Source organism: Lissotriton vulgaris, chromosome 6, assembly GCF_964263255.1.
Source record: "Lissotriton vulgaris chromosome 6, aLisVul1.2, whole genome shotgun sequence".
NCBI lineage: Eukaryota > Metazoa > Chordata > Amphibia > Caudata > Salamandridae > Lissotriton > Lissotriton vulgaris.
The window spans coordinates 902,703,395-902,728,813 of NC_141694.1; the positions used below are offsets into that span (position 1 = coordinate 902,703,395).

The 25,419-nt window shown below is 43.7% G+C and overlaps 1 protein-coding gene across 4 annotated transcripts in view; it reads left to right on the plus strand.

The window, feature by feature from the left end:
* Positions 1-25,419, plus strand: part of LOC147708140 (geranylgeranyl pyrophosphate synthase-like) — a 268,827-nt gene that overhangs the window by 163,809 nt on the left and 79,599 nt on the right. For 2 of the 4 annotated variants that reach the window (XM_086925316.1, XM_086925317.1), the window contains one exon: positions 17,203-17,273. In XM_086925316.1, coding sequence (XP_086781442.1) covers positions 17,203-17,273 — 71 coding nt within the window. Of the gene's footprint in view, positions 1-3,970; positions 4,031-17,202; positions 17,274-20,200; positions 20,295-25,419 lie in introns of those variants that run through there. The other 2 variants (XM_086925318.1, XM_086925315.1) reach the window with 2 other exon arrangements.

Here is a 25,419-nt window from a genome sequence, read left to right on the forward strand (position 1 = left end):
AGGGTAGGGCATTAAACATAATAAGTGGTGTAACCCAGTTTGTGGAAGGGTTCAATGGCCCACGTTTCTTGGAACATGTTAATGTGGAAACTTTCTATATATCCTACACAATCTGGAGCTATCACTTTGGATTTGATACCTACAATGTTCCATGAGATAATATTCAGTAGACCAGTAGGAGTGATCGTAGGGTCAGTACAAGGAATGTCCACATGCAGGTCCACTTGATGGGCAAGAGGTTGTTGTAGGAGGATCTAGAGCACCAGGCCTCTGCGGTTGGCCAGGTGCGCCTGTCACTAGAGTTTCCAGGGAATGTGCACCAAGCAGGAGGTTAGGCCCCTCCTTTGTTGTGTTACACATTGGGGCTGCTGGACTGGATGGGACTAGTACAACTCCATTAACCCTCATTAATATAGGCTGTCTGGCACCAGTGGGTGGCATATAGTGTCACCATCAGTCTTGCGTTGCCAAAGATGATAAAGGTTCAAATGAATTATGTGTTGGGATGTTGATATTACTTTAGCCAGAGTTATCAACTAATCCCCCGGGGCCTTATCAATAAATGGATGAAATCTGTTAAAAGTTAGAGTTGTGTAGGCTCCCCTTCCTAATACTCACGTCTTACCTCTTTCTTCCCAAAGATCTGGGGTGGTAAATATAACCTAATGGAATGATGGAAACAGGAGTAGGAAGGCCCATAGGGGTGGTCCTACAGCCTGAAATAATCAAGCGGCGTGCCTGCTCGGGGTTCTGGCCGTTAAAGTACTATGTACTCCCTTTCTATCAGTTTGCAAGAAGGACCTACCCATCCCACTCTCCTCATCATAAGGATATATTTTTGTTCATCAATAGAAAAAGTGAGTTCATCTTTAAGTTGGTCTATAACCCCCTCAAACCACAATTTAGGTCCTTGAGTGTCAAACACGCAGGTACGGCAGGAGCTGCAAGTGGCTGGATGCTAGAATTTGGGGTGTTCTATTTAGATTTATCTCCCTGTTTTGTCGTGTTCATATCTAGGACCCTAATTCTACATTCCCGATTCATGCCCTTGTGAGGTTGTAATCAATAATATCCTGATACAGGCATAAGAATCAGATTCAAATTCAGTAATAGCTCATGCAATCCAAAGCCCAGAACGGCTACTCCCATCGACTCCTAGAAAGCACAACATGTTCTTTAAACAAACCAAGCCTCCAGCAGCCCGGGAAAACCCCCTGCTTTTGTTTTGATTTGAACAAGAACTCCTGAAGTCCAGTAAGAACTCTTAGTTCTTAGTGACGTCTTATGTCCAACCTTACGTCAAACCCGGCACCTTCCAGGTATAAAATACCAACAGTTGCCTTAAGCAAACACACAGTGATTTGGAGCAGAGCGGCCATCTACTTGCCCGAGAGCCCAGCTGATGCGAGTGCCCACTGAAGCCACCCCTCCTGTTTGACGCACTGAGAGAGACGCTGTCTTTTTCTCCAGCCAAGAAAATCCAGCTCCGGTGTTTCCAGCCTGCCCTTGCGGGTTGCTGGAATATCGAGTCCTGAGGAAAGAGATACCAGTCCTCCCACATTCTATTACCAAGGTATGGAGCTGACTAAACCCTTAAGAGAATTCTTGATGCAGATTCTTGGCAAAATAATCTTAACTAACTTAACTTAAAAACTGCTACTTACTTGTCCCTTCCCATGTATTAGGCTTAGGTCAGGTACACCGGGGTAGGCTTAGTTAGAAGCACCAGTTGAGTACGTTAGTCAATGTATATATGTATGTATATTAAGCATGAGCGAATTTTGCGGATCTCGCGTTCGCGAATTTTGCGGATTTGCGGATTCGCAATCCGCAAAATCCGCGAATTCCCGCGAATTTGCGGATTTTTTTTTTTTTTTGTGTTCGCCCGTGTTTCTGCCAGTTCGCGAGGGTTTTGTACACTTTCGCAAATTGCGAACTTACCTGTCGGGTCACAAGTTTCGCGAACTTGTTGTTTCTACGTGTCCAGCCTGTTTGGGACACTCTTCTTCATCACTGCCACTCTCTGTCACCACTGCCACTCTCTGACTACTCATGCCACCCTCTGGCCCACCCATGCCACCCTCTGTTTCATCACCACACCCTCTGGTTGTCCAGTGTACATTATTTTCGGCAAAGCAAAGCACACCTTCCCTGCCTCAAGTGACCTGAATTAATTTGGGGCTGATTAATGTGTCACAGAATATTTTTTTAGCTGGCACCTGCTTCCTTAGTGCGCCCTGATTAGTGATCTTTTGCACTTGCTAAGTGCTTTCATTGTTGCAAAATTAGTTACAACACCTGCCCTGCCCCAACTGACAATAATGAATTAGGGGCTGATTAATGGATTTTAACTTCCAGCCTGGCTCCTGCTTGTCTCCCTTAGCTGTAATTCAGGACCTTTGTGGCATATGTGTAACTATTCTGAGGTTCAGAGCAGGGTCACATAATAGTTTCAACTGGCAACTGAACTCTGGAGGGGCCCCTCAGGAAGCACTACAGGAAATGGCTACTAATGATGAGCCTGAACTTTTGAACCTGGTAAGTAGTTACTTTCAGTTTTGCTAAGATCGTATTTCTGCAATTTTGCACTTATTCGCGGGGCGCGAACTCACGCGAACAGTGCGAGCAGTGCGAGCAAAATCCGCTGCTCGCGGATTTGCGGATTTTGCGGGAAATTCGCAAATCTCGCGGATTGCGGATTTCCCGAAAATCCGCAAAATCCGCGAGCGAAACGGATTTTCCGCCCATGCTTAATGTATATATTTTATCCATTTTAAAATATCATATGGCTAAGAAACCATATCAATGCTTTTACAGTATTATTTCATAATACTACTTTTACTGTACGCACTTTACTTTACTTTAAGTATTGTAATTGTGGCAATTCACTTCTCTTGCATGAGAAAGAAGACTGCTCAATAAATAACACCTTTTTATTGAAAACACCTGTCTCTCTATTTCTCTGCACTCTGGTGAAACTAAGTATGCACTGCTGACTGAGTGAAATAGCTGTCTATTGTTTTCACACGACTCTAGAGATACACTCTTATTCTGAGGGAGCAAAGTTGTCAGGTTTATGCGGTTGTCGGAAACTGAATCCCTTCTTGTCTGAGCCAGGAGAGGTAGTCCCTCCCTATTCATTCGAGAAAGTTTCCAGTGACCTCTGAGCTAGCTGGCGCAAACATAAATTAAGTTTAACATAGTCAGTAGAGACCTAGTTGACCTCAGTCCTACGTCTACATTGCTGTTTATGTTATTCCAATGTGCAGAGCCTATTGGGAAAATAGGAACTACACTACAGTTTAATTGAATTAGCTTGGGCAGAACTTGGCTTCCCCTTCTTTTTCCTTTAGGCCCCGGGCTCTCTCAGGATGATACTTTTAGAGAGGTTGGGCGTGACTTCTGGACCTGAGCCTGTCTTCCCTCTCTCTGCTCCTGGCCCATGAGGGTTGCTCTCCTGAGTGGGTTGTAGCCATGGCTACTGAATCAAGGTGGGAACCTGTCAATTCATCTTGCAATGCGACTTGTTGTGTAGAATTTATTTGCACAGTAATAAAACTCTGCTGCTCCCCTATATCCAAGGACAGTCACCTCTCAGCCAGAAAGGCATCCAAGGCAGTACCAGAGCGGGTACCAGAACTGGGAGTGACTGGGCCCGTCTCTATGGCCTTTTCCTTCACCTTCCCCACTGCTTGTTTACGCCTTACCATGGTCCTAGTGCAGATGCGAAAGAGTAGCTGAGTGACTGTTGTTGCATTGGGTTATGCAGTTATGCAGTACATGCTAACAGAGACTCTCAGAAACTGCTTTTAGTGTCCTGTTCTCACTCTGCTTTAGAATCTTCAGTTTGGAGAGTGTGAGAGGGTTGTTGGTCTTAAGACATGTAACACATTTTCTATTTGTATGATCTGGTTTTATTTTCAAGGAAACAAAGATTCCTCCAATAATGTTACCTTTTCTTCTTCTTTAGGGAACAGTGATTCTGGACCTCCCAGTGAGGACACACCCTCGAAGAAAGAAAAAGCCAGAGGTAAGTTTTATAGCTAACTTAGTTGTACTTTCTAGCAGAATTTTGGGGTCATCAGTGAAAGTCACCGAATGTAAATAACGGGGCCCAGCACCAACACCATAGCTGACTTTCTTCAGAAACTAATGAAAAGTGAAGAAAATGCTGAGCCTAGTTTACTTTACTAGACTGCTTGAAGACTCAAGCAGCCATTTTTTTGATAGGCTGGTAGTGCCCTTATGTTAATTTGTAATTCCCTGCAAGCGGTTTCTCAATGGATGTAGCAAGTGATAGATAGTGAGAACGGTCTGTGTACAAGCCTCAGTGGCAATAGTATAAGGGAGACAACTCTTTTTAAGCTGGGTTAGCTGTTAAATAATGAGGCCTAGCCTCCTAAACCACCCTTCACCCGTTACGAGTGTCCCGCCTCCCTTTTCCCCAGTAAACACTCCTGTACCAGTCTAGGCCACCTTACTCCTGGAACGTGGCTGGGCGGTGCATGAAGCTGGAGCCTTTTGGTTCCTTCGATGTTAGTGGGGGCTCACACTCCTAGTGTGTGCCTCTGGCTATCCGCCCTCTGTCGGATGCTCCTGTCCTCGCAGGTGGGATAGCACTCTCCTTCTCTGGTCCTCTTCTGGAGTCTATGAGACATCTGGACTCTCCTAAGAGCAGAAACCTGCAGACATTTCCAGGCTCTCCTCCTTGGGCTTGGCTGATGCCGGGGGAAGATCTGGGGTGTCTACCACAGACCGCCTACCATCCGTCAACGAACTCCTGACTCTGGCCTGTTCCTCTCAGTGAACAACATTCACAGCTGATGCAGCTGGAAAACCCAATTTAGATTTATAAATATGCCTAAGTTAACTCGCAATCTTATGTCGAAGCCTGGAGGCAGACTTAAACACTACCTCAATCGAGCTTCTAAACAGCAAACATCTCAGATTAAGCAAATGTCCCCACCACTGCAAATCCTCATCTAAATGAATCATCAAGTAACTAAAGTGCTTCACCCTGTTAATCTTTACTTCCCCAAAGTTATGTATTTTACTTTTGACCTTTAAAGGGCCACAGACCATGGTGAAATATTTTGACATATTAGCAATAAGATCCAGATTGTTCATGACACAGACGAAGAGGCCCAGCAATGTCTTAATCACATTTGTTGTACCTGCAATGAGAACAGCAGCATCTGCATATAAAAGGAGAAGGATTTCATGTATCTCTATTTGTGGCATATCCTTTCTGTTAAGGGATAAAACTGTCTCTAAACCGTTGATGTAGAGTAAAAATAGGAATGGGGCCAAAATGCACCCTTGTCGTATTCCCCAAGACAACCTGATACAGGAGATACCTTCCCCATCTTGACTAAATCGTACTTTAATAAAAGTGTCCCAATTGAGGCGACAAAGAAGGTCAACCAAAGTCTGCACGATCACCAAACTCCTCCGCATATGCCAAAGTTTCGTATGGTTGACAGTGTCAATTCTTTAGGAAGCCAAGAAGCATAGGTCCTACCGTATTGAAAATTCTCAAATCATATTTGTGGCAGACTTCTCAGCCCCTACAAATGTTAAATCAATGAAGTTTCTAGCTCTTCACCCTCAGCTCAGGAAGAAGGGCCTTAAATATGGCCTCTAAAGCCCTGCCACTGTTCTCCTCACCTATCAAGTCAGAAAATCTGAATACTATGAGCCACCGGACCTGGAATAATTCCTGGATACGTTGGAGGATGCCACTATGGGCTCTGCATTATCTACTATTAAGTCTGAATCCCTCACCTACAAGCCAAAAGGACAACACCCGGTAGGACTCACCTGCACAGGATGAACTGAAACGCTGGGACTTAGTTACGCAGAAGTGGTCCCAAAGTGCCAGACACATTGGGAAGATCTCCCAATTGAGAAATAAATCATGGTCACTTCTCAAGACCTGATGAAGACTCTACCTTGTGGATGCCTGTTGGTGCCTGTCCCGTAATGTATTTCTGTAGTAATTTTGCACCTGAGACCTCCTTCACCCTCCCTCCCTCTCTATTCATTCTGTTTGTATAAAAGTGGGGTGAATGAATTGATTCACTGTTGATTTTATATTGTTTACTGTACATTGTTGGTGTGGGAAGGGGGGACCGTACTCATGCTGATACAGCTGGCCACTATATGGACTCTCCAAGCCCCAGCATTCTGTATCTCACCTTTAATGGTCATTCCCACTTTGATCACCATTGGCGGGCTTCCCCCGCCTTCACTGATTAACCGAACCGAGTCTCACCATTTGATTTAATATCTTCCTTAGAAATTGTATCGGCAGGCGGCCCAGCTCCCTCAGGTATTAGCACCCCTTCCTGCACCCCATTTATAGGTTTTAATCTAGGTTCTACCGGAGCCTGAAACGTGGTCCAGAGATCTGCTCCTGCTCCCTACACAGATCTCCCAAACCTTATCGGCCCTACTAGTGGTCCTCTTCTAATTCCCCACAGCACTGTATGCTCACCCACCCTGTTACACCCCATTTCCCTTGTATCTCTGAACTAACCTGACCCTTTCAGACCCCCATGCTTAGAGCTCTTGATCTCCTAGTTGGCCTCCCCACCGATAATTGACATCCAACACTACAGCCACGGTCCTGAAATATAATACACAACCCATCACAGAGATCCTTGAAATTAGTCTCCCTTCATTAAACGGAAGACAATAATTCTTACCTTCCTGGGCCAACAGAAACTAGACATCGCCCTTATTCAAGAAACCCACCGGTCTCTGGTAGAAAGTGACAAACCGAGAAGGTACAGGGTAGGCTGTCTCCTGCATGCTAACATTCCATCTCAGACACAAGGCCAAGGTCTGCCTGCCTATAAAATATGGAGCTGCCACGTGTAGACATAAACACTTCCCAAGCAAGCTTCGCCAAACTTGGACGGACACCAAAGGAAGAAACATTTTCACTATACTCCTCATACAAGAGAGAAATGTTATAATAGAGTCTGTGTATGCCACGCAGACAGCTAAGACTGGATTTATCTCCTGAATCAGTAAGCTAGTTCGAGCCTTTGGCACCTCTCGGATCATAATTGGCAGAGTCTGGAACGGGACAGTAGACCCACATTAGACATATCAGGAAGACCAGACACACATCACAACTGTGACAGGCGTGTCTTACAAGACTTGATGCAGGATTATGCTCTCCATGACAACTGGGAACTGTAACAACCCGGTGAGAGAGACTACATTTTCACTACATGCCCTCACAATGTTTGGACGTTCATTGACTACTTCCTCTCTTACTCCTCTAGGGCAATCCCCACCATCCGCACTCCAGATAGCCAACTGCCATCCCACATGACGGGAATATTAGCACAACTCCAGAAATACTATACTCTACTTTGCTGGGAACCCCCCAACCCAAGATGCTGAAACCTCATTTTATGAACACCTCCAGCTACCGGAACTGACCCAACCCAATCCACACACTTAAAGGGAGCGATCTCAGTCAAGGAGATTGTCTTAGCGATCGATCTTATACACACTGAGAAAGCCTCTGGAGAGGATGGCTATCTGTCAGAATGTTTTTAAACCACCAAATTCCACACTATTCCTATACTCATCTTGGTCAATAAAGAGGCCCTTGACACCAGACACCTTTCTCCAGAATTCCTTAGTACTAGAATCTCTGTGATCCTGAAACTAGGGAAAGACCCATTAGAATGCTCTAGATACTGACTGATCTCCCTGATGAATATGGATGTCAAGATATTGGTCAAGGTTCTGGCAACGTATTTGAATAAAGTTATTAAGCCCCTTATATACAGCACAGGTGGGCTTCGTACCGGCCACTCCTCCACCAAACATATGCATAGTCTCTCCCACATAATTTGGTAGGTGAGGGATGATATAGATGAAAAGGTCCTCTTCTCCCTGGACAACAAAAAAACCTTTGACTTTGTCAATTGGAGCTACCTTTTCTGCACCATGGAGATGACGGTATAAGCCATGACTTTCTCACCCTTGCTAAAAGCATGTACCATGACCCTGCTGCATGTTGCATGTGAAGGGTTCCTCTACTTTGCCAACGGTACCCTCTGTCCCAGCGGTTGTTATTATTGGCATTGGAGCCTCTGGCGATTTCCATACGACAATGACAATATCAAGAGCATTACCATGACGGTGGGAGAAGCCAAGACCTTTGTCTAAGTGGAACAAATTTTCTTGACACTGGCACACTTCTTGGATTCAGCAACCACTATTTTTATCCCGATTTGACTGCTTCTCCCAGTATTCTTGGTATAAATTACACTTGTCTAAATGCAAAGTCCTATCCCTGACGTCCACCAATATGAGAGCCTCTCTCGATACCTAGACAAAACTGAAATATCTTGGGGCATACATCAATCAGGGCTTGTGAGACATGGTATTAGACAATGTACAACTGATCATAGATCACATGGAATGTGACTTTGGTAGATGGTCCGCCCTGAATGTGTCGCTGTGGGGGAAAGTTCAGGTCATCAAGGTAAATATTCTCCCCAAATCCAACCACATCTTTTGCATGATACTTTTCTACGAACCACCATCCTGCCTCCAGAGGTCCAGTGTGCTATCTCAGAGTTTTCATTGGGTTTGGATAAACCAAGACTAAGAGAAACCGAACTCCCACTCCTCCACAGAGAAGGGCAGCCTCTACGCATTTGTAGGGCTACTGATTAGTGCAACAACTGACCCATTCAGCTTATCTGCTACCTCAGGACTGTGTTCACCTGGATATACATACATACATATATATACTGGATATACATACTATGGATGCCAGGCGACCTTGCTGTATTCTGCACACCCTCCTTTGTGGTGCAATGCAGCCATTACAATGGGGGGGGGATTCACTGGTCCACTTGGATCACACGTGGCATTCATCATATTGATGACCCTGCCTCCAGTGGCTCCATAAAGACATTTCCCGACTTGAGATGGGTATTTGCCATCTCCTCTTCTCAGCTGGGGAGATACAATCAATTAGCCTGTGCCCTTACTCACACTCTGGGGAGAAAACGAATATGTACCTAGCAAGTTCCCCATTCTTCACTTCATCTACACTTGAAAACTTCAGAGGGATTGTTGCAGGACTATATGCCATACTGATTGACCGCTGTTTCTCCTCCTCCAATCAACAGTATTGTGGGTCTGGTGGGAAACATGCCTTAACACACAATTGTTGGATGATGACTGGGAAGCTCTCCCGGCTGATTATAATAAGGGGCTACAGGAGGTACTCCTCAAGTATAATTATTTTAAGATCCTCCACTAGTGTCACTGATCCGCTGGCGAGGTTACACAAGGCATGACTCCTGCTGTTGGAGATGCAGTGTGGCGCACTGAGATATTGTTCAGATACTAAGGGAAAATGACTGAGGGCCTTCTGGGCGCAGATAAGGGACCATCTGAGGAAGGAACTGCAGGTGGCTAGACAATTGACCTTTCGGCTGGTGCTTCTACACAATACTTCCAACTTCCCCTAAATTACCAAACATGTCACTAGATGGCTCTCCGCCGCCCTAGGGTTGGCCAAATTAATGATCCTGCATCACTGGAGATGACCTAAATTCCTACCTTCCAGTCATGGCTGGATGGCATTTACAACATGTCATACTCTGAAAGAGTCATCTACAATCTAAACAATAAGCTACAGACCTTTGAAGATGTGTGTGGCTTATTCCTCGTGGGCTGACGACACGTATGTACATAACCATCCTGGGAGCACCTTGTACCAGTCATCATCATCATCAAAATACTTTATTATGGGTTTCATTAAACCCATAGAGCAATGAACTCATAGTCAGCATCATTAATAAAACATTGTGAGCATACAAATGAAAAGTTCAAAAGAAAGAAACTGTTGTTGAGCAAACTATTATAAAATATTACTCCAGTTACATAAACTACATCACTAAAAACCTATTCAGGAGAGTCACATTTCCTTAAAAAAGATCAACATTAAAAACAATTAAAATGATGGATTCGAGTAAGCTAGCTACTGAAATCATTTAACAATTGTAAGTGGCCAATGCCTATCTCTCAGGAATTATGATTTCTTGATTCAACCAGATTGCGAAGACAGTACAAAGTTGTGAATGATTATAAAGGCCAAGTCATTTTCTCATAATCCAGGCAGCATAGAGATATCTACTCATGTCAAATACAATGAGCCCATCTATATTTGTTCTTAATATCCTTGAATCATTGTTGTACTACTTTATTCGATATTTACATATCATCAAAGTACAAAAAATACAAACATAAAAACACATATTAAAAATCTACTATTCAATGCATTTCATACCATGATCTAAAAAGATAAAAATCAGAATATTTATATTTAAAACAATGGGTTCAATAATACATTAGCAGGAATCGGTATATACATCAGTTTTGCAGCTCATCCTTTCTCTTGTCTTAAGCCAACAATCTGGCGCGGATGAACCACGCACTGGCTAGATATTTAGCGACCCCACATACAACTAGCATAGATGTGACATCTGACAAGAACATACGCAGGGCAGTTCTGGTCTCTCTCGCACCCAGCTCTCTACATACCGGTTTTAACCATTTTGTTCTAGGTCTTTTATAAGCCCTACAAGCGAATTGAAAGTGTGGAAGTGATTCGCTTGTACATGGGCATCCTGGGCAGCTGGGAGAATGGGCATGTGCCCCCCTTCCTTTCCATCCCTCAGTAAAGTTTTTCAGGGGTAGGGTCCTGTATCTCATTTTCAGGAAGAGAGACCTGTCCCTACGGTTTTGGATAAAATCTAGGAAGGGCTCAAGTTTTTTACTGGGTTTGAATTCCATGAAGTCGGTTGTTAATGCCCCCCACTTGACATATCCTCGAGTCTATTAAATAGCTTCTTAGCCCTAGGTTGTTATAAAGAGTCTTGATCCATGTCCTGCTAAGATATTAACACTGGAAGCAAAAAAAAAAGACAATATTTAATGTCATCACAGAATGCTCCACACATGCCACACACAGAAGCCTCGATCGAATGGTTATTCCAGTTTTGGTGTAGTATACAACCTGGAGTATGCACAATCTAAGTTTAATATGTAGAGTCCTCAAGTGCCAGTTCTTATTTAATTCAGGTAGGGTTCAAATGCTGGGTTAGGTTTAAACTGAATTAAAGCAGATGTTAGCGGTCCCTGCCTAACATTGAAATGGTACTGCTCTATCACATTTGACCAGCATGCTGCTTTAACAGATGATTTCACATTAGTGGTGATAGCAGACAGAGCAGCCCAGAGTTGGCTCACGCCTATTGCTGAAAGTTTTTTTTTAAATAGAAAAGCCACTTTATGGATTGAGAATTAGGGATACCCATAACTTCGGTTATTTCTTTGCAGTATGGTTCAAACTCTGGCGTGCGACACCTGGTGTACCTAAAATGGCAGAGGTCGAAGGTCAGCTATATCACCGATCCGCTTGAGACCGTTTTCAAGAGCTAAAGGGATAATAGGGGTATTCTGTGGTAAATTAAACAAAGATCTAAGAAAAGAAATGCCTTTGATGGTCACCTCATTTTTTCCTAAATGCCCCCAGATCTCTGCCTCACACAGGGCCGCACTCAGGATTTGGGTGTGATATATTTTGATGGCTGGTGAAACATTTCTTGGGGTTGTACTTTTATATATTTTCAGAATGGCGTGTGCTCCATGCAAAAGAGAACCATGTACTTTGCCCATGTGAGTTACCAAAGTACTAGTTTTATCAATTAACATTCCCAAATATTCAAATGTGTCCTCACTTAGTAAGGGAGTCCCTTCCATACTAAAACAACCTCTTTGGGATCTGTTGGGGGTTGAAGCATATTTATTTTCTTTTGATGGTGTTAACCTCAAGACCCCCTCTTTGCAAAAAAGCGTGAATTGTTTCAAAAGATTTTGCAAGCCCAAAGGAGTGCTCAAGATCAATTGGGCATCATTGGCAAATAAGAGGCCTAGAATAGACTTGCCACATAATCTATGGGAATCATGTTTATGTGTATGTTTATGGGATTTGTAAAGTGCTCATATACTAACGGTCTCATGGCGTTATAGGGAGAGGGGAGCTGTCCTCCGGGTTCTAACAGTAAGCTTGGGTGAATAACCATGTTTAAGTTTTTTCCTAAAGCTGGTGTATTCTGAGGTTAGTCTGATTTCAATTGGAAGGGAATTCAAAAGTGTGGTGTCTAATACCGAGAAGCGCGAGCCACTCATTCTCTTTCGTTTAAATCTTGGAGTAGTCAACATGTTCATTGTAGCTGATCTAAGATTCCATGTAGGCAAGTATCTTGAGATCTTAGTGGATATGAACTTGGGGCCTGTTTCGTGAAGTGTGTTAAAGATTATACAACCGGTCTTGAACATAGACCGCTGTATCACAGGAAGCCAATGAAGCTGCTTTATCAACGGTTTAGTGTGGCAGTGTCTCGGTTGCTGAAAGACCAGTCTAGCCGCTTGATTTTGGATGAGCTGTAACCTACGAGTTTGGTTGGCAGGGAGTCCTAGATAAATTGAATTAGCATAAGCCAACAGGGACATTATTAGTGCAAGCAGAATGCTTGCCTCCCTGGATAAAAAATTCCTGATTTTCTTGAAAGTCCTCAATTGATACATGCAAGTGGATGAAACCAGGCTAATAAGTTCCTGCATGGAAAGATTAGCATTTATCTTGATTCCCGGACTTTTCTCTGAATTTTTGGGTAGGGGGGTACCCAGTGCAGCTGGCCAGTGTGCTGGTGTCCACTGTTCTATTCTGTTGTTAGAGATAATTATCTCTGTTTTATCAGAGTTTAGCTTCAGATAATTATGAGGCATCCACTCCTTGATGAAAAGCATAGAACGTTGAAATAAGCCCTTGGAGTCATTTGTATCATCAAGCGGGAAGATCAGCAGCATGTCATCTGCATAATTAAAGACCTTCACTCCTCTTTCTTGAAGAGCATGAATCAGAGGACAGATGTATACATTAAACAGATGAGGCAAAAGGGAAGACCCATGGGGTACCCCACATGTGGTGTTAACCCGAGGGGAATCAATAATACATAATGAAAACAAAGTCGGGGCTAACGCAGCCCTGACAGACACCATGCTTGATTGCAATATGTTTTGTTGATTCCTCTTTTGGGCCCCATCTCACCTACTCATAGTTTGATTCATGCTGTCTATTTATAATGTAATAGAGATGGGTCCTTCAACATTTGCCCCCCAGCTCTTGCCATAGCGTATCCTAGGTACCAAATCAAATGCTATTTTAAGGGCCACAAATGCTTCATAAAGGTGGTCCTTGAATAGCTGAAGATATTTCCAGTGTATTATGGTGAACAGGAAGATTTGTTCAACAGTACTATTCTTCTCCCTAAAATTGGCTTGCAGTGGGGAGAGTATACAGCATTAATCCAATCCTTAGGCTTTACTAGAACCTGGAGACAAAATGTCTCCTGTAAATTATCAATTAGACTTATTGCACCATAATGTCTTGGGGTAATTCCCATCCATCTTCTTATATATTGGAATAACTTCCACACCTCTCCATGTCTTGGGAATGTTTGCACCTTCCAGAATCAGATTTGAAAGCTTATTTATGTATGGGACCCTTACTTCCTATGCTGAGGCATTAAAGTCATCTGGAATTTTGTCAGGCCCTGGTGCCTTCCCTGACTTAAGTTGTTTTACAACTCTTCTTGTCTCTTCTAGAGTCAAGCTCAGTGGCAGATAGTTACCATCTACCTTGGTATATGATGCCAGTGGGCTCCCAGTTTGCTGTGGATTTGGAGCATTATTATACAAGGTGCTGACATGTCGCTCCTAAATGGGGGCAAGATGTGGTGATCCAAATGGTTAATAGTTCTTACATTACCATTAGCTACTATATGTGAAAAGGATCTACTGTCCCAGATCTAGATGCTATGAGCAAATTCTCCCAACCATTCTTAGCTCTTATAGCTCCAATCAGAGATGTCTCCCCTAGCTTCAAAGCTACGAAAAGTGCATGATTAGCTTGCTTACATTCAGAGTTAAACCATGATGAGGGGTTGGTATTGGCTGGGTTCACATATTTGGATTCAGTAGAGCATTATAAAACTGAGAGTGCTAAACAATTCAAGATGTGCTTCAATAAATGAACCTCATGAGTGTCTAGAAAGTGTCCACCAACCAGGTTAAAATAATTATTTATTGCTATCATAGCCTCAGAGTTGTTCAAGTTTTTTCCCACCTGACAGCTCTCCTTTAGTTGAGCAGCACTACTGTGGTATTAGAATGATCTACTATGGAATCACAGTGGGGGGGGGGGGTATTGTCTTTATAGACAGATGTAAAGTGTAGCGATCACTATCACCCTACTTACATACCTTGAAGTCAAGCATGGTACGCCAGATCTCGGAATCCCCCCGAAATATAATCAATCCTGCTCTTAGAAGGTTTAATGTCTATGGGGATCAGATTTTGGATCGGCCATTATAGGCCCTAATGCCACATTTAAGTGACATTACACTAAGCTGTGGGGCCATGGAAAACCATCTTTTTAAAAGCTCGGCATCTGATCTCTGGACATCTCTGACTCCATCCTTCATTTCCATAATGGAGTCAATATGAGCAATTGCTTTAAATGAGACATTAAAATCACCAGATATAATCAATGGGACATTTGGGATAGCAATGGAAACAGCATGCTAGAGTTTTAACAGGGTAGATGATTCCTTGTGTAAAATTCCCTGGTCGATTGTAAACATTAAACATGTTGATACAAAAACCTTTAGGACCCTTCACAAACAACCCCATTTTATAATGACAGTCCAAAGGAATTTGTTTTACAGATAGGTTCCTAGCACCCCACACCCAAATTAAAACTCCCCCCCCTTCAGGGCCTTTCCGCTCTCGAGGGACGTTTTTTGACACTATAATTAGTGCACCCATTTATTACTACTGCGGACAAGGACCAAGTCTCCTGCAAAATAATAATATCTAAATGATTGATGAACTCAGTCCATTCGGGATCATCTAGTTTATTCCTCAGCCCTGCAATGTTCCAAGATACAATCAACAGTTCTATTGTGGGGTCTGTAATAAGAACAGGGATTGAAGAAGTAGTTGGTGGATCAATGTTTTCATTGCCAAAGTTCATATTATGGGTAAGTCATGCTTTCCCAGGTGCTTTGAACAAGCACTGGAGGACAGTAGATTCCTTCACTGTTATAAGGGCTTTCTCAGATGTCCTCTTGATGGAACTTCCCCTTTCCACAGCCAGCATTTTCATCTTAAACTGGATGCTAGACAATGTAGTTGTACTTGATCTTGCCTCCAAGGTAATTATCCCATCGACCAGGGCCTGACTGTTTAAAATTAGCTTCATAGTGTCTAAATTTTGATTTACCTCGACCTGAGCTAATGTCCTCTTGGATTATAGTTCTGCAGTGTCTTTTGGTACATATCCAATTGGTAACTTTATTTATGAGTGAGTCCATGTTCTCCTTTTGGCCTTTTGCCAGCTTGGACACATTTATCCTAAATTGCTCGGGTCCCTCTACACGGTGGGGATTGTTTAGATTTATCATACTCTTCCTATCTCTCAGGACAGTCGTCTGAAAGCTTGGAAGGCTTCAAAAGTCGCCAAAATCGTAGCTATCTTCCTGTACATTTAATCCAGGAGAGAAATTGGCCCTGGGTGGTCTGGGAACCGGTATACGGGTTTTGTAAAAATACTTTCCTTGTGACTGAAGAGGTACAGGCTGGTAGCTGGGCCTTCGAAATGGTGTTTCGTATGGACCTGTGGTTGAAAATTGCAAAGGGGGTGGAACTAAACCACCACCTACAAAATTAGCTGTTGAAGGGTGGATAGGTCGATCATTACGGTCACCACTCCTAGATATCATGGTAGTGAGCCCCATTTAGTGCGGGTTCTAGAGGAGCTTCACGCGCTTACAGTGATCGATTTAGGGCTCTTGGTTTGGCCACACAGTTTGCTGCCTGAGGTGAGTTCTTTCTTTCCCTTTTGGTTTAGTTTCCTTGCACGGGTACAATTGGGTGATTTTATTTGCTTTAACGAATTTGGCAGATAGTTTATTATTGTGCCTAAGCATCCCCTCCACTTCTACAATTAAGTTGTCTATGTCACTTACAGTGCAATTCTCAGAAGAAAGTCTTGGTGTTTTTTCCCCTTCCTTTCGGTCAACAGTGCTCCAGCCGCTTTCCTCTTCCCCATGGTACTCTCATAGACTCAAGGCTCTCAATAGCCCCTTTGCCCAATGTACTCTTTTAGTATACGGAAGATGGATCTCACACAGGCATTTTGGACAACTTAGACAGTTAATTAGCAGGTAAATGAGAGTAGACCGATCTAGTGTATTTGGAGCGGAGAACGTGTCCCAGGAATCTCGATACAAAGCGGGCTCCCTGGAAGCACTATATAGCACAGATGAAGAGCAATGTAGGTGCTGGTAATTGTTAGGTCTGCCTCCTTGACCCCACAAGAGTTCTGGGACGCGTAGCCCAGGTGATTGAACCCGTTGAATTTGCTCCAGTCATATATTCTCCTGTTCCACGAATGCTCCTCCTCCATATCACCCCTCTTCTTCAGGCGGCTTCTCAGACGCCGGTTCGTACCCCTGTTTGACCTCCATTGTTAAGGGTCCTTTACACCCTGCCCCAATATGAATGACAAGACATGATTTGAGTAGTGCCAGGACTCCCCAGCTGCTTTGATGCTGTCTATATGCTACTCAAACTCAAATGAGCTTGAGGATTGAATTGCCCCATCCCTGTTACCTACCGAGATGGATTATCATCATTAAAGTTTATTTGTTCCTATACCCCATATGTCCCCTACCCATTTCCTGCTTCAGTTATTAGAGAACTACTTGTGATTACTCACTGTAACACTTCTCACCATTGTTGGTCCCCTTCGGATGGGCTGGTGTGTTGTCTGACTTTCAGTTTGTATCATTGTAGCTTTTATCACTCCTTGTGGTGACCACATCCGTATCAAACATTTGTATTGATTGCAAAGCAAACTTCAAAAATGTATGCAAAGAAATGAAATACAAAAAGTTAATGTTCAACCGAGGTTCCACCTCTGGAATATAGGGTCTGTATGTTAAGAACAATTACATTTTGTCAACATTACATTTAGTAGAAGAGCTTCATCATATCATATTTAAATAATGTAAATCTGATTTTTCTCAGGTAGTCAAGTAATGACCAAGCTTTCGCGAGCCTTCAACCATTGGCTGAATGTTCCAGAAGACAAAACACAGGTATTTTTCATAAGCAAAAATGTTGCCCCCTGCTTATCGTGCTAAATGTTTCTTCATGTGCAATTTGTATACGTAAGATTATTCATTTGTTTTTTGTTTTTTTTAATTTGGCAACACATAATTATGGTACAAATAGGCATATTAAAATTCACTTTCAGTAAAACTACTCGTACACCAAACCAGAAAAAGTACAACATTTCATTTGAATTTACCTAAATAAACAATAGGGACATGTGACAGTGGCAATTTCAAAGATTCCTATACTTAATTCATTAAGAACCTCTATGATTATTACTCCAGTTTTCGATCGGTTCCCACATTTTTATACCATGAGCTCTAGCCTTCTTTCCCTTACAGGCAAAAATCGCCTTCTCCTGATTATACATGCCTAAGAGCCGTGCCAGCAAGATCTGAAAGTTGGGAGGATCTACATCCTTCCAACGAGCTGTTAAAATTATCCGATAGACCGCCGTCCCCAGAAAAAGGCATGTTTCCTCCCCCTTAGTATGCTTCAGCGTGCTATCGTACCCCAGAATATAAAGAGTGGGAGATTCAGCTACAGAATGCCCAAACACTTCACGCCAAAAACATGCTATCATATCTCTCAGAGATGTTAATTTCTCACATTCATAAAGCATGTGGAGTAGATGTGCAGATATTTTTCCACAACTCGGGCATTCTGAAGTGGATCTTTTCCCCCAGGAGTACAATTTTGCAGGTGTAAAATAAAGATTATATATAGTCTTGTATAGCTGAGCCTTCAAATTAGAGGTGACAAATACTTTGACTAATAGGCTTAGTGACATGTCGATATCAACATTAGGATTATTCAATTTATTTGACCAGCCCACTTCGATATCTTCCATATCATCATTTTCAATTAACATGTCATATATAGTGCCAATTCTTGTTGTAGATTTGCCCATGCAGTCAAATAGGGGAATATTAACTAATGAGAGATCAGCACTTCTATTATTGAGAATCGCATTGATTTGGATGTATTTAAAACTATTAGTATTAGGGACTGCAAAGTTGCTTTGCAAGTGCTGCAATCTGTTACCATGCCTAAGCAATAAAAAGTCTCCAATGGTTAATACCCCCAAATATTCCCATCTTCTAGAAATATCATCATATGCCTGTGCTGGTATCAATGAAGAGTGCCATAACGATGTATACTTATTATATTTGGGGATATTAAGATATCTTGTAGTTTTCCTCCAAATTCTCCAGGCGCTCAGTATAATCTTAAACCTAATTTTCTTATAATATGAGGGTTCAAGTTGCTTTACCAAAAGGCCCTTCGCCTTATCTCCAATTACCAGTTCATAAATTGACGGGATATAATTGTTCTCTAGCAAAAGTTCCAGTGTTTTAATCAAAAGTAATGGCGTCATCTGCTGAAGCAGAGCAGCCCAGAGGTAAAATCCTATGTTCAGGATTGCGAGGCCACCTCTTGTAAGAGGTAGTGACAGGTAACGCATAGATCTCCTTATCTTCCCGTACCCCCATACAAATTTACTCATTTGGGATTCAAGTGCCTTTATAGTTTTATCTTCAAGCAATAGCGGGATGGCACGGAACAGATATAGCACCTTAGGTAAGACATTCATTTTAAGGTAATTGCCTCTTCCGATGATTGACAGGTGTAATCCATCAATCTTTTTTAAATCTTCCGTAATATTTTGGAGGAGTGGGTCATAATTTCACTTCGAAATATCCTCTATTTTGGGAGATATACGAACCCCCAGATACACTGCACTCTCCACCTTTCTGGGATCCTCGAATTGAGTATTCTGGGTACAGATAACCATTGTTTTATCCCTATTTAGGGAATACCCTGAGATCTGGCCGAAGGCTTGAGTAATCTGTTCAATTTTGAATATTGCCTCTGTGGGGTTAGGTGTTACAACCGCCACGTCATCGGCATATGCTTATATCTTTGTATCAAAATGGCCCACACTGATTGGTTTAATTGCCACAGAATCTAATAATTTCATGATCAGGGGGTTTATATATAAAGCAAAAAGGATCGGGGAGCATGGGCACAATAAAAAATAAATTATGTCTAATTTGAAAACAAGTTGTCATCACTGACGACATATTTTTAATCCGACTTGCTAAACAAGATGCTTACATAATGTACGCAAGGTCAGCAAGCGTTGCCATATTTTAGATGAGGAACACACCCATCAAACTGGAAAAATAGAAGACTTCCAAATTCTATCCCTGGGCGTTCCTTCTTTTCACTAACACTGTTGGTAGTCTTACAAACAGCATGTTATGAGCTTAAGCAGTTCAGCATCGTATTACATTAGCCTCCAGCATAATATTTATACACAGGTGAATCTAGGAAAGACCCTGTGTTGGGTCTGGGAGATGACTAGAACACTGCTTACCACCATGGAAGAATGGGTCTGTGATACAATGACTTCACCCTAAGACATGGACAGGGGCAGAGCTCGGCCAGTAGGATTGGGGGAGTGTGAGCTTCAGACTTCCCGACAATCACACTGGCATATCGTGGTAAAATACATTAGCTGAGAAGCAGAACATAAACGGGGCTTAAGGAGAAGTGGAAATGGAGAGCAGTGTGGATTGTTAAAGGCACTTAAAACAAAATATTTTGTAAAATAAACAAAAAAAATTGAGAAGTTCGAAAGAGAGGAGAGATTGAGTGCATGTGCCTTTTAGTCTGTGTGTCCATGTCAAAATACTAGGTGAAAGTCTACAGACACCTCACCATACCCGACTGAAAGCATCTGTATCCAACTATTTACTAGAGAATACATTTATTAGGGGCTAGTAACACCACAAGCACCGCTCCTGAAGCTATGACCTTGTAGACTGACATGCTATAGGAATATTGTAATGTAGAAGATGCATGCCTTCTCATTTGAGCTGATTATCTGTTTATGCCATCCACCTAGATAATAAAGTTATTGTTAGTACTACTTTGAAGATCACCTGAGCCTTCAGAGGAAAGTTCTTTTGGTGCTGCAAAGAACTACGTTCATGATCAAGGCAAGTGCATGATCAGACAAAGCTTAGTGGTATAATGTATAAACTTAGTAGCAAAATGTATAACTGGTGCATTAGATGCACGGACAGAAGATCCACGTTCTTGGGGCCAAAGCCCAGATTGGCAAATCCTAAAAAGCCTCACCTAGGTGAGTATTTCTGGATCTCACTGGTTACAGCTTTACCTCATGGACAACTGTGGGACCTTACTTGCTACCTGTCTGCACCTTTTGTCACTTGGAATGGCAAATCTCCAAAAGCCTTTCACAGTCTCAAATATTCTCTGAATTTCTTCTTACTGCCCACAGAAAAGAAAAGGGCACCAAATGAGAAAGAAATGTACACAGATCTCGGGACTGCATTCACTGTCCAGAGAAATAACAAACTCCTATGACGCCTTATGGCCCTGAAAGGTGACAACTTTAAATTTCTTTAATTGTCAATTTCATAGGAAGATCTCCAATTCAATGTAGAGCCTAGGGCAGGTATGTCACATGAGAACCTTGTCTGTTGCTTGACTGGTTTGTTTAGGACAATATAGAGTTGGAAGACTCTGTAGCTTTACTCCTGTGACACTTATCACCTAGCTTAATTGATCTGATAAAACTGGCATGCTTTCTTGTGCATGGGACTTGAGTCACCAAAATCCTCCAAAGGCGTTTGTGCTATGATTTCTTATATGCTTCCTGGTGGAGTAATTGACTCTGTTATAGTTGGTTGTCCACACAACCTTTACCTCCTTTTACCAAGAGATGGTATGTGATAGAGACCACTTTTCAGTAACCATTCTCAATGAGTCAGATAACATGCACTAAAATGAGGAAAAAAAGGCACAATCATTTAGTCTGAGTAGATGGAAGTCAAGGGTAGAGAACTGACTTTAAGTCACTGCGAGAACAGAGAAGCTCAACTACTGACAACTGTAGTGAGAACCCTTTGATAGGAACATTTACATTGACCACAGTATCCGGGCATGGTCTACAATTCAAATTGCTTAAGTTCCTGTTATTCATTCCATGTTTCAGATGAGAGATAAACTTTTGCCCAGTTGTTACGGATGAAAGGACTGTGACCAGAGGCACCCCTCATTGGTGAATTACAGGGAGTGAGGGTCATTTTTTGGTGTGTCACCAGAATGTATAAATACTCTGCAGTTGTGGTTATATCACAATGAATTTGTTGCTTGTGAGCAGACAACATCCAGTACGATGACTCAAGAAAAACAAGCATTTGCAATTCAATAGGTCTCGCATTAGAAAAGTTTGAAGTTGTTGGTATTGTAAATGGCATTATTTTTTATCCATTTGTTTTTAAAAGCATCCGTGGTGCATTATTCATTATAGTTTTATGTAGCACTATGTTCTAACGTTGCACTAGGGGCGAATTTACACATTCCGTGCTGCTTGACTCCCGCAGAATAGGAGCAGCAGCTCAGAGGCCACTATTTGAATGGGCACAATAACAAAGCTGTATTTAACTGCCTTGAGGACACCTCTATTTGAAGGATTGCGGCTAAGTACTGTAACAATTACCGCATCTCCATTATAGTCATTTTCCTGATGGTGGGAGGATGGCGCGCAGCCAGCCCTGCTAGGGTTCAAACTCACAATCTGCATCCTGCGAGGACGTTTCTCCAACAGATGTGTAAACCCGCTGAGTTACCTCCTACCACCATCATGCACTCTGGCAGAAGTTACGAGGGACCAGCTGGGTTATAGCTCACACACGAGTCGCGATGACCTTGAGGCGCTTTCACGCGAAGTACAAAAAGTCCCATCTTGAAAGAATGAGAGATGTTAAAGCAAGTCAAGGGTCCATGATAGCACTAAGACGTGGTGTACATCTGACTGAGGAGGCAAGCTAGTCCAGATGCATTAGGGGCTAATTTACACATTCCGTTCTGCTTGACTCTCGCAGAATAGGAGCATCAGTTGAGAGTCCACTATTTGAATGGGCATAATAACAAAGCTGTATTTCACTGCCTTCAGGACACCTCTATTTTGAGGGTTGCAGCTAAGTACTGTAACAATTCCCACATCTCAATGATAGTCATTTTCCTGACGGTGGGAGGACGGCGCCCAGCCAGCCCTGCTAGGGTTCAAACTCACACTCTGCAGCCTGCGAGGACGTTTCTCCAGCAGATGAGTTACCTCCTACCACCATCTTGCACTCTGGCAGAAGTTACGAGGGGCCAGCTGGGCTATAGCACACACACGAGTCACGATGACCTTGAGGCACTTTCACGCAAAGTCCAAAATAGTCCCATCTTGAAAGAGTGAGAGATGTTAAAGCAAGTCAAGGGTCCATGATAGCTCTAAAATGTGGTGTACATATGACTGAGGAGGCAAGCTAGTCCAGATGCATTAGGGGCGAATATTCCGTTCTGCTTGACTCCCGCAGAATAGGAGCATCAGCTGAGAGGCCACTATTTGAATGGGCAGAATAACAAAGCTGTATTTAACTGCCTTCAGGACACCTCTATTTGGAGGGTTGCAGCTAAGTACTGTAACAATTCCCTAGTTGGGACCAGTTAACAGCTGTGGGAGTGTGAAGATGGAGGGCGGGGCGAAAGAAAACAAACTGCACAGAGAGTTGGGTTTAAACAGAGGGTAAGTATAGAAAAGTGTGCAAAGAGAGGGAGCAGCGAATAAATTGAAGCAAGATAAAGAATACACAGAGAATTGTGCATGAATGGAAAGATGAGAAAGTAAACATCAGAAAGTCTGCAGAGAGAGATTGTGGAACGGAGGGAAGCAGCGAGAACAGTGCATTGAGAGGAGGCGGAAGACAAGAGACAGAACTGGGCATGTATAAGGGAGATAAGGGGTGAACAAATTTAAACTTTGCCTACAGAGAGAGCACAGGAAGTGGGAATGAAACCACTGATGCAAAAAAAGGGAAACAAGAAGGTAACCAGAGAACTCGACTGCGATAGAAACAAGAGACAGGTATGGCAATTGGTGAAAAAAGAGAATTGCGCAGTGAGAAAGCTAGGGAAGAAAATGTTAACAGAGTAATTTGCTTAAAGAAGGTAAAGAGCATGGGTGCAGAGAGAACTGTGCACAGGGATTTGACAAAGACAAGGTAAACATAATTATATTGAGAGGCAGGGTGGTGGGTTAAAGCTAAATACAAAGAGAAAAGGGTGATTAGATGGAGGAGTGGGGGGGGGTATATGAACCTCTCCACAGTGGGGAAAGGACAGGAAGAAGGTAAACAGCATTGTGCCCACGGGGGAGGGTAGTTTGGGTGAACTGGGAGAAATGTGCACAGCAAAAAAGGTCACTGAAGGTAAGAGAAAACTGCGGCTAGGGTAGTGACAAACTAAGAAATAAAAGGATGTGTTCTGGGTGCCGATTTGTGCACACAAAGATAAAGAAGAGGAGGAACTGGTGCACAGAGAGAACTATGCACGCCTACTGGGGAGAGAAAGGTGATAAGGGGAAATTGCGCACAAATAGATGGCATGAACAGATATAATTCTCGATACTCCCAGGCTCAGACCTTGTGCCTGCTACACACAGCCTCACAACAGATGCACACTGCCCCTGGGGTCAGAGCTGGAAGCGTTCCCTTAGGTACAGGTGGTGCCTGCTTCAAATTGAGAGGAAGTTCCTGTCATCTGTGCCTGCTTTCCTAGCTGGTGCCCAGGGGCATAACAAAGGCCCCCGCAGCCTCCGCGGTGGGTGCGTGGGGCCCAAGGCTTCCCTACATTTGAGGGGGCCCCTCGGCCCCACACTGAAGTGAGTGCTGAAGCACAGGCCTGAGCAAAGAATGCATCAGGTCTGTTTAGCTTCAGCCTTTCTGACACAAAAAAGAAACAGTTTCAATTTATTAGCTTTAGTTTCTTGACAGCACAGAGAGGCCTGGAAGGAAAGACACCCCAGCTGAAGTGCAGAAAGAAACATTGAAGAGAGCGGCAACCAGGAGAGGTGAAAGGGCAGTTCAATGGAAGAAGCAATGCAGAGGGGAGAGAGAGGTGGTAGAACTGTGTGAATAAAGGGGGGGGCACACAGAGGGAGTGGTGCAGGAAGCCTGGGGACCCTTCAGCCTTGCACCTTGCTAGGGGCGTAACCACAGCCAGTGGAGGAGGGGGGGCACTCTGCAGTAAATGAAGGGGCCCCCTAAACTCTTTGGTGAGAGCTGTGAGAGAGAGGCTTGCTCCTCTCTCTGAAGCAGCCTGCATGAGCTGGCCCAGGACTGAAGAGAAACAAAGTATCAAGTTACATTGTTTCTCTTCAGTCAGAGCCAGAGCCGGCCCGGAACAAGGATGGGGTGGGGGCCCCAAAGACAGCATTCCCCACATGGCAGGGCACTGCTCAGGAGTCAGACCCTGAGAAGGGTGGGGGCCCCAGAGACAGCATTTCCCACAGGGCAGGGCACTGCTCAGGAGTCAGTCCCTGAGAAGGGTGGTGGTGGGGGCCCCAGAGATAGCATTCACCACAGGGCAGGGCACTGCTCAGGAGTCAGACCCTGAGAAGGGTGGGGGCCCCAGAGACAGCATTCCCCACAGGGCGGGGCACTGTTCAGAAGTCAGACCCTGAGAAGGATAGGGGTGGGGGCCCCAGAGACAGCATTCCCCCCAGGGCAGGGCACTGCTCAGGAGTCGAACCCTGAGAAGGGTGGGGGCCCCAGAGACAGCATTCCCCACAGGGCAGGGCACTGCTCAGGAGTCGGACCCTGAGAAGGGTGGGGGCCCCAGAGACAGCATTCACCACAGGGCAGGGCACTGCTCAGGAGTCAGACCCTGAGAAGGGGGGGCCCAGAGACAGCATTCCCCACTGGGCAGGGCACTGCTCAGGACCCTGAGAAGGGTGGGGGTGGGGCCCCAGAGACAGCATTCATCACAGGGCAGGGCACTGTTCAGGACCCTGACAAGGCTGGGGGTGGGGCCCCCCAGAGGCAGCATTCTCCACAGGGCACAGCCTCTGAGAAGTTTTGGATGAGGCAGCACAGAGGAGAGCTGACAGGGGCCGCAGAAGGATTGCAGCTCCCTCCAGGAACAGGAACTGCTGGGAGGCATTGGAAGGTAAACAAGCATTTGCAATATATGGTTTTGCAATATATGCATTTGCATATATGCAAGTCATATATGGTTTGGATTGGAATAGTTAGCTGTGGAATTGTG